The 15,114-nt window shown below is 33.4% G+C and overlaps 2 protein-coding genes across 3 annotated transcripts; both read left to right on the forward strand.

Annotated features, from left to right (window-relative positions):
- The first annotated feature begins 1,797 nt into the window (after positions 1–1,797).
- On the forward strand, positions 1,798–4,001 carry LOC120090968 (heme-binding-like protein At3g10130, chloroplastic). The gene is made up of 8 exons (XM_039048709.1): positions 1,798–2,100; positions 2,189–2,275; positions 2,420–2,490; positions 2,609–2,710; positions 2,792–2,896; positions 3,018–3,153; positions 3,450–3,559; positions 3,670–4,001. The coding sequence occupies exons 1-8, from the start codon at positions 1,869–1,871 to the stop codon at positions 3,742–3,744; spliced, it is 918 nt and encodes a 305-aa protein (XP_038904637.1). The 5' UTR covers positions 1,798–1,868; the 3' UTR covers positions 3,745–4,001.
- A 2,753-nt stretch (positions 4,002–6,754) lies between these two features.
- On the forward strand, positions 6,755–13,522 carry LOC120090967. 2 transcript variants are annotated; one of them, XM_039048708.1, is made up of 13 exons: positions 6,755–7,155; positions 7,655–7,719; positions 8,254–8,326; positions 8,519–8,537; positions 9,435–9,554; positions 9,975–10,044; positions 10,459–10,502; positions 10,644–10,685; positions 10,823–10,882; positions 11,006–11,073; positions 11,941–11,998; positions 12,115–12,232; positions 13,162–13,522. In XM_039048708.1, exons 1-12 carry the CDS (start codon positions 6,836–6,838, stop codon positions 12,202–12,204), a joined length of 1,029 nt encoding a protein of 342 aa, XP_038904636.1. In that variant the 5' UTR covers positions 6,755–6,835; the 3' UTR covers positions 12,205–12,232; positions 13,162–13,522. The 2 variants fall into 2 exon arrangements, with proteins under 2 accessions (XP_038904636.1, XP_038904635.1); XM_039048707.1 differs by having other exon boundaries at positions 13,167–13,522.
- Positions 13,523–15,114: the final 1,592 nt, after the last annotated feature.

Genomic DNA, 15,114 nt, shown 5'->3' on the forward strand with positions numbered 1-15,114 from the left:
TCATAATTTAGTCGTTGGCTGTTGTTATGTAATTCTATAGGATTAAGAACTTATGTGGTTATGTATTGTATTCTATTAATGTTGTACTTTATGTTTGTGTCTAACTATTAACTATGGATTCATGGATATGTGGTTTCACAAATATGGATAATTGTACTTTATGTTTTAGAAATTCGATTCACGGATATGTTTGTGACTATGGATTATAGATATACCAATTAATATTTAAAGACTATTTTACGTTTATATTTATCTTGAATCAATGTTTTTATAATGATTGGGTTGTTGTAAGATTTCTTAATCTACCAAAAACAGGAGGAAAAAAAAACATAACCCGACAAGACAAGACAACCCAACCCAACCCAACCCAAATTTTAAGGGTTTGGTTGGGTTGGTACCCTATTCGGGTTACTCGGGTAGCCAATCCCACCAACCCGATAAAAAATACCCCCAACCCATGAACACCCCTAATAATTTTATTAACTCAAGCTTACAATTTACAGAGATTGGAGGCTGCCTTAACTACATCAATAAAGATAATAAGAGAAAGTAAAAATCGAGATTAGGTAGACTATGAGATTTAGCTACCAACTAATAATAAATACAACTAAAGTCAATACATGTTACCAAGTACAACAGAGAATAATCCATACGGTCATCTCAACAATTTTTATGTCGTAACACTAACTAAATGTCAATTACAACGTGATATAAGTGTTGATTAATGAGTCCAAATTTATTATATACAAAAGTAAAACTTTGGTTTTGTTGGACATTAAATTTAAATTTAAATAATTGGATCTTAAAAGTTTTCTAAAATTGAAGAATTTATTAGACACTTGTGAGGGTTCAAGAATCAAACACAAAAACTTTCTAGATTCAACATGTTAGAATTTTTATTTTTATTTTTATTGTTATTTTTTCTAACTTCAATCTATAGTAAATGCGTAAAAGTATTTACAATTTTGAATTATAGAATAAAAAATAAGTTTGAGAAGGGGAGTTGCTCCAACCCTGATTGTGGAATCGAAGTCGGTGATATAATGCATGATCTCGTCATCCACCGACCTTTATGAAATAGAGAATATGGTGGTGGTTGTCTCTTTTGTGAAAGGTAATTGTACTTGTAACTTGGTTGCTCACTCTCTTGCGCGGGCTGTTTTTACTTCTTTTTAATATTCAACGTGTTTCCTTCGATGTTGAAGACTTCGAGGTTTTGAGTGTCTTGTTTTCCGAATTGGGTGGCGTCTGCTCTTAACGACGGCTTGGTTTGTAGTTAGTCGTGGTTTAAATGAAATTCATCTTTTTTTTTTTTTTTTTCCTTTTTTTTTTAAGGTTCGAGAAGGCAAATTTACAATTTTTTCGACTAAATTTCTTGCTTGAATATTCAAACATATAGCAGTAATTATACTATCATTTGATAAAAATAGCAAACGACGGGATTCTTTTGAATTATGACAAAATGTCTCTATTACACGTGACGTGTTTTTTAGTTAATCCTAAAATATCCTCATTAATATCTTATATTATATCGTAATTAAATTTTGATCTTCCTATTTTATAGTCTATTTTATGACATTCACAAATTATTAATCAATTATTTATTTAATCATTTTACTATTTTTCAAAACCTAAAATCAATTTCTCATTGAAACTTTAAAAGTTTGTCATTTCTCTGATTAACTCCGAAATTTCTTCGATTAAACCAAGCCCACACATCAGGCCCAATCGTAAAATTTTCAGCCCATATTCAATAGTGGCTCGTGGCAAAGCCATGAAAATGGATTCCCGGGAAAATCTGCTCACCGTCACCGAGACCTCACAAAATTTCACTCTCTGCAACAGAAATTTGAAATCCCTGAAGAAAAATGCTCCACTGCAATCCTTCCGTCCTCTCCAGAACCTCGTTTGGATCTCTATGTCCTCATCCTTCGATAATTCGTCGCAGATCGTCTTCAAGCTCCATCGTCGCTGATTCTACGGCCAGGGATAGCTCTGCTGTAGCTACTTCACAGTCGCGAAGGAGCATTTCCGCTCAGGAAGCTCGACTTTCTCTTGCTTTTGCACTTGCTTCTCAAGCATCTGCTCTCTCTCAGCGCGGTAATGTCTCAGTATTTGATTTTTGATTATCGATAGTACTCGAAGTTTTAGTTCTTGTTTAATTCGCTCTTTTCCGGCTGGCCTGCAGTTTTATTGGAATTAGCTTCTGAAACTTCGAAATACTTGTTGCCTAAAAGGTTCGAGAGTCGGAATTTAGAGGAGGCTTTAATGGCAGGTATTTCTATCTAGAGAATTGTGTTTGTTGGTTGTGAATTTCACACTTGCGAGATTCGTCCTGCGATTGAGCTCTAATGCAGTTCAGCTTGTATTTCTATCTCTTATTGTTATGAGCCTAATAATTCGTTTTGAGTTAATCTAGTTCCTGATCTCGAGACCCCGAAGTTCAAGGTCTTAAGTCGAAGAGACGAATATGAAATAAGGGAGGTTGAGGTATAGTTTCCTACCTCCTCAATTTTGTATTGTACAGCCTCGTTGTTTCTAAACTAAGCATAATATTGACTTAGTCTAAGAATTAGCTCACGATATGTGGCAATGATCGGTTGGACAGTCGTACTTTATAGCGGAAACAACCATGCCGGGAAAGAGTGGATTTGATTTCAGTGGTGCATCTCGATCCTTCAATATCTTGGCCGAGTACCTTTTTGGTAAGGTAGATTTGAAGATCCGAGATGAAATTTGTTAATCTTGATCTCTGTTTTCCATCCTAATCCAAATCCGGTCCTAATACTAGAACAAGGCAAGAGAGAAAATGGAAATGACAACACCAGTTTTGACGAGTCAATACAAGTCTGATGGGGAAAAGATGGATATGACAACCCCTGTAATAACCAAAAATGTAAGTTCTTCACATGTTGACACCAGTTAGACCTGCTCCTTACATTCTTCTTCTCAAATATGATATTTATGGGTTTTCCATTCGATGTTGTAAATTTTTTCTTCTATTGTTGTCTTTTCAGGTCGATGGTAAAGATCAGTGGAAGATGTCATTTGTGATGCCCTCCAAATATGGTCCAAACTTGCCAGTGCCCCAAGACACATCGGTTAGGATTCAAGAAGTCTCAAGGAAAATTGTTGCGGTTATAGCCTTTTCAGGTCTTCTCCATTTAACCTAGAAACTCTTTTTTCTCTATGTAGAATCTGGACTTCAGGGTTGAAATTTTGTTCCATAGTCTCGGAGCACATTGCCGAGTTCCGGTGCTGGAAAAGTTTAAATTATTTTGAACAATGACTGACACTAAAAATTTGCTGCCAAGTCCACATCATCATACTTCAGTCGTTACTTTATAAGATGTGAAACAATGTTGTTGATAGTGAGATAACATTCTCAAGAGCCTTGATTCCAAATGTTTTTATGCAATTCAACTGATGTTTCTTCTTCGTTCAATCAGGTTTTGTCACCGATGAAGAAGTCAAACGGAGAGAATCTAGATTAAGGGATGCTTTGAAGAATGACAAGGAGTTTCAAGTTAAAGCTGGCAGTTTTGTGGAGGTAGCACAGGTATTGTGATCATCTAAGTCGAGTAGTATAAAACTTCTCTGTTTTTTTCATAGTACACATGCAATCCTGCTTTATTATAGTTGCTGACTTTCTGTCTATGCGGTTTGCAGTATAATCCACCCTTTACTCTTCCATTTCAACGTCGTAATGAGATTGCACTGGAAGTAGAGAAGAAAGAAGTATAGCAGTATCATTATAGATCTTGAAATTCGTCTCTGGTGTATAGCCACATTTTACTCATATTATATGAACTGTATATGAGTGTGTATATGTCACTTTCACTTTTAAATACAGCTCCATCAAGTAATGGATGGTGCACCAATGGAACTCAATAGTCAATACTGAAGATTTGAACATGCTAATGTCCTCACACATTTCACCCCGGTCTACACCTCCTGGATATAATAGTTGGGAATTTCCATGTTCCTTGGGTTTGGATAAATGCTGGTAAACTGAACTTCAAGTTACTTTATTTATTTATTTTTGCAGGATCATGGCCATTATAATAAACTAAAAAATAATCTAAAGTTGAAATGCCTCATAGGAACCAAACAACTAACTTTAGAGGATTGCTTAGTTTTCTTTACTATTGTTCCTAAGTAGGGAAGAGCTGCATTCATTTTGTTTATTATCATGGCTGGCAGTGTGAATTGATAGGGGAATTATATTTCCTTCTCAATTGAACTGCCCCAAACACTTTCATCATAGAGATCTTATTAAAATTGACAAAAATACAATTTGGAGGTAAATGGTTCAAGTTCCTATAAACTCTGAGCCATGGTGCTACTGCTATTCTGAGTAAAAAAGTAATTGCACATTCATAATTGTAGTATGAATTGGCTTGGAAAATTAACTGCTTCAATTTTGCTGGATGAGCCAGAATCATATAAGCTTCAATTTTAAGAATGGATTAGTTTTATATAATTTTGACCTTGTTCATTAGATTTTGCACGTTTCTGCCTGCAAAGGCTCTTAAACACAGCAGGATAACTAGGTCAGATTGAAATACAATAAGAACTCTAACTCCATACTCGGATTTTGTTATCATAAACCTCCTCTGTCTGGCCTCTATCTTCTCCAGCGTAGCATGCTTATTCTGTTAGTTAATTCTTTTCCTTGCTTTTGAAGAATTATAAATTCAGGTTTCTGGCTAGATTACTTCAGAATGCAGTGAAGTAGAGTTTTCATTCCTTTTTAGTTAGTATTAATGAGAATTTTAGCTCCATCCATGTCTTCTTCACTCGGCTTAAACCTATCAGATATCGTTTTGTTGATTTATGGAAGATAGTTCTATCCGCAACATCTTTTGCAGTTGATTATTATTACTATTATTATTTATTACCAGTTCAATCCTCATAGCACTATTTCACACCTCGGAAATAAAAAATCTAAGTTGTTTCTGGTAGCATTAGGCCTCTAAGGAGGAAAAAAACGGTATACGTGACTCAATTGCAGGTCCACATCTGGCTGGAGATGTTGCATGACTTGAAGCTTATAAGACATTGTATAACCAAGAAGATCTGACACAACCTGACGAGAACTCGTATGGATGTTCTCTTATTTATTTATGTAATGACTATGTTGATATTTTCCCGTGTAATCAAACAGTTGCTCATTGTTCTGTGCGTGAATGCTTAGCTTGAAATTTTACTGCAAAAAGTTTGAATTCGTAGTGAAGGGTAAGAAGATTAGGATCTGAGTTTGAATTCGTAGTGAAGGGTAAGAAGATTAGGATCTGAAGATGGATAAAATTTTTAGATGTCCTGGTATATGGTTGTTCATTATTTGGAGGGTCTCTGTTTTTATGTGAAACATCGTCTTAGAGCTCATGATGAAGACCCCATGGTGAACTGTTGTTAGGACTGATTGAATAGTTGAAACTATTGATGGAGCAGGACAGATTTCTGAAAGCTATGGAGTTTAATTTGATAATTTTTTCAAAGCAAATGTAATGCTTCCACTCTCACCTTTCAGAGCATTGAAAGACAGCAGTTCAAAGCTGTTCACATTAATACGCTTGATTATTAAGAGAATACATGTAAAAATGTGAACAGAAAGATGCTAAACTCATTTCAATTTCATATGAAATATCATTGTTTTCCTTGTAGGATTGAGGATGAAAAAGGCAATCCAACATTTTATCGTCCGTACGTATTCTCTAACTTTTCATCTTTACTCGCAAAAGTGTGTTCATCAAGTAAAAACATATACCCAATATTTCTTATTCATGAATTTTCTTGTCATTTTCATAACTCAGTCAGTACTAGTAGCCTGTAGGATTGAGGATGTAAAAGAATTTCAGTGATTTAAACGCTTAGAAAAATTTGTAAACCTTCTTTCTTTCTTTCTTTCTTTCTTTACTCTTTTGATTTACTTGTATAGCTTTATACTTCAATAATTTTTGTTTTTACCGTTAAATTTTGAATGTTGTCCTAAGAAAATACACTTTAAGTTTGTCACAAAAAAATCTTTTTGCTAAATTTTGATGATGAAAATTGACATGAAAATTGATATGTGAAAATTAGAATACATGTTATAGTATTTGCAATCACATAGAAGATTAAGATTGTGGTTACTATTTATTTTATCTCAAAAGATATGGTTAAAATTATTTACATAATCAACTTTTATGCATCAATTGTCACACTAATTTATGTAAATGATATCATGTATATCTTTTAATTTTCACAAACATTAATTTTCATCTTATATATATATAAAAAAAAATCTCCAATATTACGTAAATGATATAAGATATCTTTTATTTTTTATAAACATTAATTTTCATCTTATATAACAAAGAAAAAGAACTCTCTAATATTATTTAAAAAAAAAACTCAAAGTTCAAATATAGTTCTTTTTACAAAAGTTTAAAGACCTAATTCTAATTGTATGTTTTTGACACATCATGATATTTTGTATAAATTAATGATATAAAAATTTAGGAATAAGATAGATAAGACGGTAGAGGCTCGGTGTTACCGCGAGTATATTTAGCGACTTACGACGTGTAGTTCCAAACTTCTAAATGCAGAGGCGACGTCAAGAAATGGACGATTCACGATGTATAGTTACGTGTGGAGCAAGAACAGATAAACCGTCCACGACGCCAAATGGATAAATCGTAAGAGCATGCTAAACTGTATTACCTGTCAAATTTCAGACCACCTATTATTAATTTATTATACTTTTTTTCTCATTTTACGCCTGCAAATCACGTGCCCAACCTTTTCAGCTGCCAGGGACTGGCCACTGATCGGAATCCGAAGAAGAAAAATGGCGGGAGCTCTGAATTTGTCATCAACTCCCTTCTTAAGACAACTTCCGAACACTAAAACCCCCAAAGCCTCCATTTCTATTCGAGCGACCTCAAGGCCATCTGAGAGTTCTTCAACTTCAACTTCCGTGGGGACTAAAGAAAATGAAAACCTAGGGCTTTCTTCATCATCTTCTTCTTCTTCTTCATTTTCTCCTCCGCCCAATTTCAAGCCACCGGAGCCCAAGCGTTTCGGCGTCAGACCTGACAAGATTCTTGATGTCCTGGGCGCTTCTCTTTCCTTAATCTTTAGGCTTGGAACTGGTATATTCGTCAATGGGTATGAACTTTCTCACTCTATTCTATTTTACTTTTGTTTAATTTTTTTATATATATTATTATTTTGTCTATTCTTTTTTATTTCTTATTTTCGCTTACAACTACTTTGGGTACGCCGTTTTAAGTTCGCTATAGGGCCTTTCATATTGCAGATATAAAAGTCGCTCAAAATGAGCTTTCAGTTATAGAATTTATGTCTCAGAAATAATAAACCATCTGTAGCATAGGAAATTCTGAACCATGATGCAGATGAGAACTATTTCTTCGGGTTTGTTTCGAAATTATTATGTATGAATTAAAGGAAGTTACAGGAAACATAGCTGAAGTGCTTGTAGAATAAAGCTTTTTTGTTGAAGCAAATGTCCAGAGCAAGTTACAGAATAGATTTCACTAAATGAAGTTCAGATTTTAATTTTACTTAATTCCTGTTGAGCGTGACCGTGGATGCTTGGAAGTTTGAATGTTGTAAGTGAGCTTGCTTCTATGTTGTATCTTGCTAGGTACTCGGCCACATTGGTTCCCAAAAATGAGTTCCCCCCAGACAAATATGCTCTTGAAATTGCTGGTAACTACTATTATAAGTTTTTGTTGGTTTTAGCTGTAAGATGTTTATCTTCGAATTATTTCACTTAAAAATGTGGAGTCCACTTCAAGGATTGTCTTGTGAAAATAGTTGAGGTACACACAAGTCGGCCTAGACACTCATGGATATAGGAAAATTGTGGAATGCACTTGTCTATTTGCCCAATTTTCCTTTTATCTATTCGAACATGTTTGAAAGTTATTTTCTCATTGATATTACCAACAACCGAGTCCGTGATCATGGAGTAGAACCTTTTGACCTGACATCCTAGAAAGGAAAATCTTAAAATTAATGTCTATGCCTGCAATTCGTGGCCGAGTGTTAAGCTAATGAGGCCAGTTTACTGACTTGGTCTTAAGATGAACTGTTTTGAGTTTCAATTATTAAATAAAGAAAAAAGAGGGAGAGAGAAAAAGAAGGTCAGCAGAATATTAATGAGGTTTGGTTCTCATTAATTAGATGCATGTTGACAAGTTTCTTTTGTGGATTTTTATTATTTTTACGGGTGAATGATAGGTTTCAAGGTCAAAGAGACTTCAAAGTTAGGACCTCGCCCAGAGAAGCCTATTGAGATATATGAGTTTGAGAGGTACTTCCCTTTCTCTGTACTGTGAGGTTGGCACAATGTAGTCTTAGCACTTGTGTTCTAAAGCCTAGACTGACTTCCTCCTCTTTGTTGAAATTTTCATGTGTTATGAATTTACTATGATTGAGTATAGACTAACTTCAATCTTTCTTTTTATTACCATCTCAATTCATGGACCGTCATCAACGGATACAGTTGTCCATTTTGTCGGAAGGTAATTTTACCCCTAAAGAACTTCATCAAATGAAGGATCTTGCATCTCCATTTTTTTCATTAGTCCCTTTGTATATTTATCACTTAAGCCCCTGATGGTTAAGGTCTTTTTGGAATATTATTTCACTTGCCATGAATGATGATCCAGGCACATGAGTATGTTGTCTAGTTGGTGTCGATAGTTTCAATCTTGAGATGACCTCTTCAATGCCTTGCATACAAAAAAAGACCTTGTCTCAGATGTTGAACTGAATACAGGCTAATTTATTTAATAGAGATCAAACTTGAAAGTGTAAAGTATCAAAGATCAAAGAGGTAATATAATAGATTGATCACTCTTCAACTCTTTGAGTCTGATCACAAAGTTAGTTTCTTCAAATTTTCTACAATGTCAATTGTTAAAGATTCAATGACCATGTGCTTTCAACTGTTGCAATATCACAAGAGTCTTCCTTTGGTTTTATGCTTTGACAAAAATAAAAGGATCATGCCTATATGAGCATAACTCAACTGGCATAAAGTGTGTATTTTAGACAAGAAACAACTTCTCATCGATGTAATGAAAAGGAATAAAAGTTTAAAATATATAAGCTCCCAAAAGGAGAGGGGGAAAAAAAAGAGATACAAACAACAAATACAACCACTCAACTAGCATAAAGTATGTACCATCGACAAAGAGGTTAGAGGTTCCAATTTACTACCCTGCCTATTTTTGAATTAAAAACAAAAAGATCCTCAAATGTTTCATAATACGTGAATTGAGCGATAATGTTATTTTTGTAGCCTTTATTTTCTGTGAATTGTGTCCTCCCTTTTGAGGTTACTGTATTTTGGATTTTTGTGCCTACAAATTTTTTTAAAACAATATTTTTAATATTCTTTGCTTGTCTGCTTCCAGGTCAGGGAAATTGTTGCTGTGTTAGATCTAGATATTCTATTCTATCCTTGCCCTAGGAATGGTCCGAACTTCCGGCCCAAAGTTCTTCAGATGGGAGGAAAGCAGCAATTTCCATATATGGTTTGAAATTGTCCTTTTTCCATTTCATTCATTTAATGCCTTATGTCTTTCTATTTGGAGCAAATCTAATATTTAATTATATATTGCTTGAGGAAATGTCAAGAATGAAGGAGGCTGAAATGTGACATACCTAGTATGAATTATGGGTTTTACAGTTTTTCTATTTATTTTCTGATGCATCTCAAAACACGAATTTTTAACTCATCACCAAAAGTTTTCATTCCAAATAATTGATAACCCAAACTCAATTATTCCATCGCTTAAAGATTGACCATTTCCAGTTTCCTCCTTCCCTACAATGTACAGATTGTTATTAGTTCTCTTAATCTCTTCCTTTGTGTATGGCTTGTTTGCAACCTTTTAGATTAACCAGCAACTCCTGATGAAGTGTTAAGCTTCAAGTTTGGTATTTGGTTGCAGGTTGATCCAAACACAGGAGTTTCAATGTATGAATCAGATGACATAATCAAGTATCTGGTTCAAAACTATGGTGTGGACTCATCGCAATTCATATGTTCAGTTTGATCCATTATTTATCTCATTATTTCTTATTGTTTGCTTACTCAAGTTAAAGATTTCTTTGAAAATAGGTTTGTTTTTTTCTTCTTCTTTTTATTTTTTATTTTTTATTATTATTATTATTTTTTATTTTTGTTCATTGAACTTCGGTTGTTCCTTCCGTTTTGCAAAGAAAATGAGAAGGCTGAATCTCTTTCTGATAATTTTAAAAGTTTTGCCAGCATGTCAATGTTGAATTAGGCAAGGATACTCTTTTTTCCTTCAATCTTCGAGCATTACAATTCTAAAACTGTTCATTTAACCTTTATAGCAGTTTTACTGATCAAACATGCTATATCTGACCTTGGCTTATTCTAGTTTTTCATGATGTCTTATGTTTATGTAGGTGATGGAAATGTACCTCTTTTTCTCTCTCTTGGACTTTTGACGGTTGGTAGTTTACGCCTTTTTTCCTTTTTTCCTTTTTGTTTTAAGTATTTGATGGAACTGTAGAAATAGTTGAGATTGGGTAAGGTTGTAAGTTTCTCCATTCATACGTAACAATATTTTTTTTTTTTTTTTTTGTTGCAGACGTTGACAGAGGGCTTTGCTATGATTGGTCGTTTGGGCAGGGTTAGATATTTTCAAATTCTTACTTGTTCATGAAACTTAGTAACTTTGTAGATAACCTCTCTTTGGAAAGGAATTAAGACAGGGAAGCAAACCGAGGAACTTATAGCTTGCCCATTTGTTGCTTGTGTTAATTGCAGGGTTCTATCTATAAGCCATCAAAGCTTCCTCCTGCTCCGCTAGAACTATGGGCATATGAGGTCATTTAATCGGACTTGTTTCATAACTATTAAGTTCATTTCCTTGATGTGTAGTGATGGATATTTGTAAGATCTCTTCCCTTGTACAGTATTTTGAATCTCTATGCTTCTCTCCTCTCTCAGGGTTCTCCATTTTGCAAACTTGTTCGTGAAGTACTTGTAGAGTTGGAGTTACCACATTTAGTACATTGGTAAAATCTCTTGTACCGTTCACTTTTCAAGGCAGATTATGCATTAATTACTTGCACTCACCTATCAATATCATCTAGATCTTTGCATATAAATCTTTGTCAATATGGCACTGGGGCCAAGCCTTTTAGGGGGGAAAAGAAGTAGAAGGAAAAAGATTACTAAGCTTGAATATAGAGTATTAACAAGAAAATATTGGGACTGCATTACACATTACAATATTAGTAGTGGCATAATGATAATTATTGTGGGGTTGGTTGAAAAAATAGAGGCAGTTAGAAGTTTGGAAGACAAGAATATGATTGGAAATTAGATTTAGGTGGGAGAGAGTTTGCCCTCTTGAAAGGCTATAATTAGTATAATCTTTCATTTATATCTCCTTTGTGTCTAAGATTGTAATTTGGGTAGCCTAAGTTTGTTAGGCCGAGAGAATCTAATGTCGTTTCATAGACTCCTAGCCTAAGCAAGAAATTGTGAAGTATTACAATTTCTTGCTACTTCTTTCCAAAATTGACTTGTCCATTGGATTACAGTTACAATGCAAGTAAACCCAATTTTCTAAAATCCTTTCCTTTGTCATAATTTATTTCTCACATTGATTTTTTGGGATTTATGCAAATTAGCTTACTTTGCATTTACACACAAAAAAAGGGCCAAGACATTTACCACTCTAGATTCTACCATCTCCCAGTCTTATTTTGTTAAATAATTATTTTCATCATTTTAGTAATGCAGCAAATATTTAAAAAAAAGGAAAAAAAAAAACTCAAAGCTACGTTCAGTTCAGTTTGATGCTAAAACGATGAATGGCTTAGTAAAGTTAAGTACAACAATATTTTTTGATGTTTAGTTCTCTTTGTTCAATTCAGCTGCGCTCGTGGGAGCCCGAAACGACAAGAACTGTATGAGAAAGAGGGACACTTTCAGGTACATCTAACAAGTTGCACCTACAGGGACTGTCCTTTCTTTTCTTCTTCTTGAGCATTTTCTGATTATTATCCAACAAGCAAAGTTAATGATATTTTGAATCAAATGGCTGATAGGTTCCATACTTAGATGACCCCAACACAGGGGTGCGTATGTTTGAAAGTGCTGAAATTGTGGAGTATCTTCAAGCAACTTATGCTCTTTAGCGACCCATGCTTCCAAGTCATTTCCAAGGTTTATCTCTGATTCTCCTGTTCCTTTTCGCACCATGTACACATAATTTAGTTTAATAGGTCAATGAAATTAAATGATGTCTAAAAAGTTTCCAAACTTATAATTTTCTGTTTAATAGGACTCCAACTTTTAAATTTTCTAATTTTTTTTTTTTTGTAAATTTTAAAATTGACTAATATGTCAATAACCTATTAGATACAAAATTAAAGTATAGAGACGTATTGAACATTTTTCTAATGTTTAAAGATCTATCAGATACAACATTGGTATAAACACATATTTTATGCCAGTTGAACTATATTCACTTTGATATAAACACGATGTGAGTTTATTTACCTCAAATTGCTCCTTCGTTAAACTATACCAACACTTTATTATGGAGGTCATCAGCATTTTCTTTAGTATGAGCATGCTATTAATGGAATTATTTGGGTAGGTTACAAAGGCATGTTTTAAAATTAGTTTGTTTTTTGAAAAATAAAAACCATTATTTTATCCATAAATCGTATTGGCAGGAAACAACTTTTAGATAGTTTTCAGAATTAACTAAGAGACCTGCATTATTCGTTGTCTCACTTTTTTCCGTTTTGTTTTGTATTTTTTTTTGTTTTGTTTTTATTTTTTCTCCCCCTATTCGTATATAATAGAAAGTAGTGTTAGAAATATAGTATACTATACCTACACCTTTTTTTTTCTTCTCTTCTAATAACAAAATGGGAGATCATTTTTAAAAGCCATCTCCAACAGAATCTATGCACTAGAAGTTTCAACGCAAGGCATATTAACATGATCCATTCAATGTGGAGGTTGAAGTCTATCCCACAAAATATATTGACCTGTTTTCGTGGGGAATCTTTATACCTATTTGAACCCTTGAAAGAAAGAAGCTGTTGATAGGTGTCTCATTTTCTCACCAATTTTTGTGGCAGTACAGGTAGGGCCTATATAGCTCTAATGGAATCCCTCTACCCCACATCACATAAAGGAACTTTCTGCCTCTTCACTGAGACCTTGAGATATCAGCCACATGATTCCCGAACCTTCGAGTCGATGCGTAAGTGAATGTTCTTCTATATGATTTTACTCGAGACTGCCAAATACGATCTATTCTCGATGTCTGGTCTATAACAAAGATCAACTATTACTTTTCGTATACACCACAGGTAGTCTTTGACCTTCTATCTTGACCTAATTCTTTTTCTCCAAATATAACTCAATCTTGGGAAAGAAAAACCGACTTTAAGATTGACAAGACATTTTATAATTTATATGCATGCTGATAGCAGAAAAGCCATCTATAATTTTGTCAACAAAGGGTTGATTAAATTAAGGAAGCATTCAACTCTCTCAGTAATGAACCGTTTTAGGGTCAGTTTGGTACATTTTGTTATTAGGTAATCAATTTGTTTTCTAATTTTTTTTTTTAGTTAAATTTGTTTAGGTTTGTATCTAATACGTCTCGGAACTTTCAAATTTGTGTCTAATAGGTCTCCGAATTTTAAAGTGTATGGTAAGTCCCTAAACTTTTGATTTTGTTTCTGATAAGACCTTGAACTTTTAGTTTTATGTCTAATAGATTCGTTAATTCACAAAGTATGTTAGACACAAAATCAATAGTTCAAGGACCTATTTGATAAGAACCTTTTAGACACAAAATTAAAAGTTTATGGACTTATTAGACACAAAATTGAAAAATCTAATGGTTTATCATAAATATGTTAAAATCTAGAGATTTATTTGACAAGCACGTTAAAGTTCAAAATTTAGAACTAAACATATAATTAAACCAAACTTTTCTTCTATCATTCTTGCTTTGTAACTTTTGGAGAGTTTTAATTTCACAAGCTAGCTTTGAACACTACATAATAAAGTAGTCATCCAAGATAAAAGAAAAAAAGAAAACTATATGGATGGATATTAGGTCAAGCAAGCAACCCAATATGAGATTGCCAAATAGTGTTTTGGAGAGGACCAATTTCCATTCTCTTTTGGAGGTGCCTTCTGATGATGCACTTTGGGTGGCTTTAGTTACATATCTTTTGGTTTGGCTGTGGCTGTTGTGGATGGGGGTGCCCATGAAAGGGAGGTCTGACAAATCTTCCAAAGGGGAAATGGTTTGATCAACTTTAAAGGCTTTATGGCCATTACTCTCTAACCAATAAAGCTTAGACAGAGAGAAGAAATTGTATGTGGTTTCCTTTCTGTTTTTTTTTTTTTTCTTTAAAAAAAAATCACAATTTAGTCCTTGAATTTCAATTGTCCAACTTTAATAAGTATTGAGTTAATCTTTTTATTTTTCCCACTAATTTAGGAGTCCAGTAAATTATAAAAACTAATTTGTTACCTAATTAAAAGTGCCGATTTAGTTTGATTAAATTATTTTACGATAAGGATTAAGTTGTTACAAATTAAAAGTATGGGGATTATATTGTTACATGGTGAAACTAAATTATTACATATTTGAAAGTAAGAATCAAATAATTGCCCATTAAAATTTAGAGATCAAAAGTGGTTTTTATTTTATTTTCTTTTATTTATGGGATGCTTTTTATCCATGGGGAGTTGCTTTATTGTTCCCTCTTCTTAGGGATTTTTCGCTCTATGTTTGAGAAGAATATCTTTAAATCATTCTTCCGATGGAGTTGGAAGTTTTTTTTTTCCCCCTTTTGCTTTCAATTCTTTGTTTATGTTTAAAGTATGAAAAAGAAAAGAACAAAACAAAAGACCATTTGATAATTTTTTCTGGCTTCTTGTTCTTTCAAATTTAAATTAAAAATGTCAAATTTTTATATGAAAATTAGTTTTCAAGGTTAAATATCTAAAATTTTTAAGTTGAATTTATTTTAGATGTTGTTATGCATTTTATAAGTTGAATGATTAAT

Source organism: Benincasa hispida, chromosome 11 (genome assembly GCF_009727055.1).
Source record: "Benincasa hispida cultivar B227 chromosome 11, ASM972705v1, whole genome shotgun sequence".
NCBI lineage: Eukaryota > Viridiplantae > Streptophyta > Magnoliopsida > Cucurbitales > Cucurbitaceae > Benincasa > Benincasa hispida.

What these genes read in the sequence shown, in the direction of transcription:
- LOC120090968 (XM_039048709.1), top strand. Translation starts at nt 1,869, where the DNA reads ATGCTCCACTGCAATCCTTCCGTCCTCTCCAGAACCTCGTTTGGATCT. An exon ending in CCGAGTACCTTTTTGGTAAG is followed by an intron (nt 2,711 to 2,791) that starts GTAGATTTGAAG and finishes TCCTAATACTAG; the next exon opens with AACAAGGCAAGAGAGAAAAT. An exon ending in GTTTTGTGGAGGTAGCACAG is followed by an intron (nt 3,560 to 3,669) that starts GTATTGTGATCA and finishes TGCGGTTTGCAG; the next exon opens with TATAATCCACCCTTTACTCT.
- LOC120090967 (XM_039048708.1), top strand. Translation starts at nt 6,836, where the DNA reads ATGGCGGGAGCTCTGAATTTGTCATCAACTCCCTTCTTAAGACAACTT. An exon ending in ACTGGTATATTCGTCAATGG is followed by an intron (nt 7,156 to 7,654) that starts GTATGAACTTTC and finishes GTATCTTGCTAG; the next exon opens with GTACTCGGCCACATTGGTTC. An exon ending in AGAAAGAGGGACACTTTCAG is followed by an intron (nt 11,999 to 12,114) that starts GTACATCTAACA and finishes AATGGCTGATAG; the next exon opens with GTTCCATACTTAGATGACCC.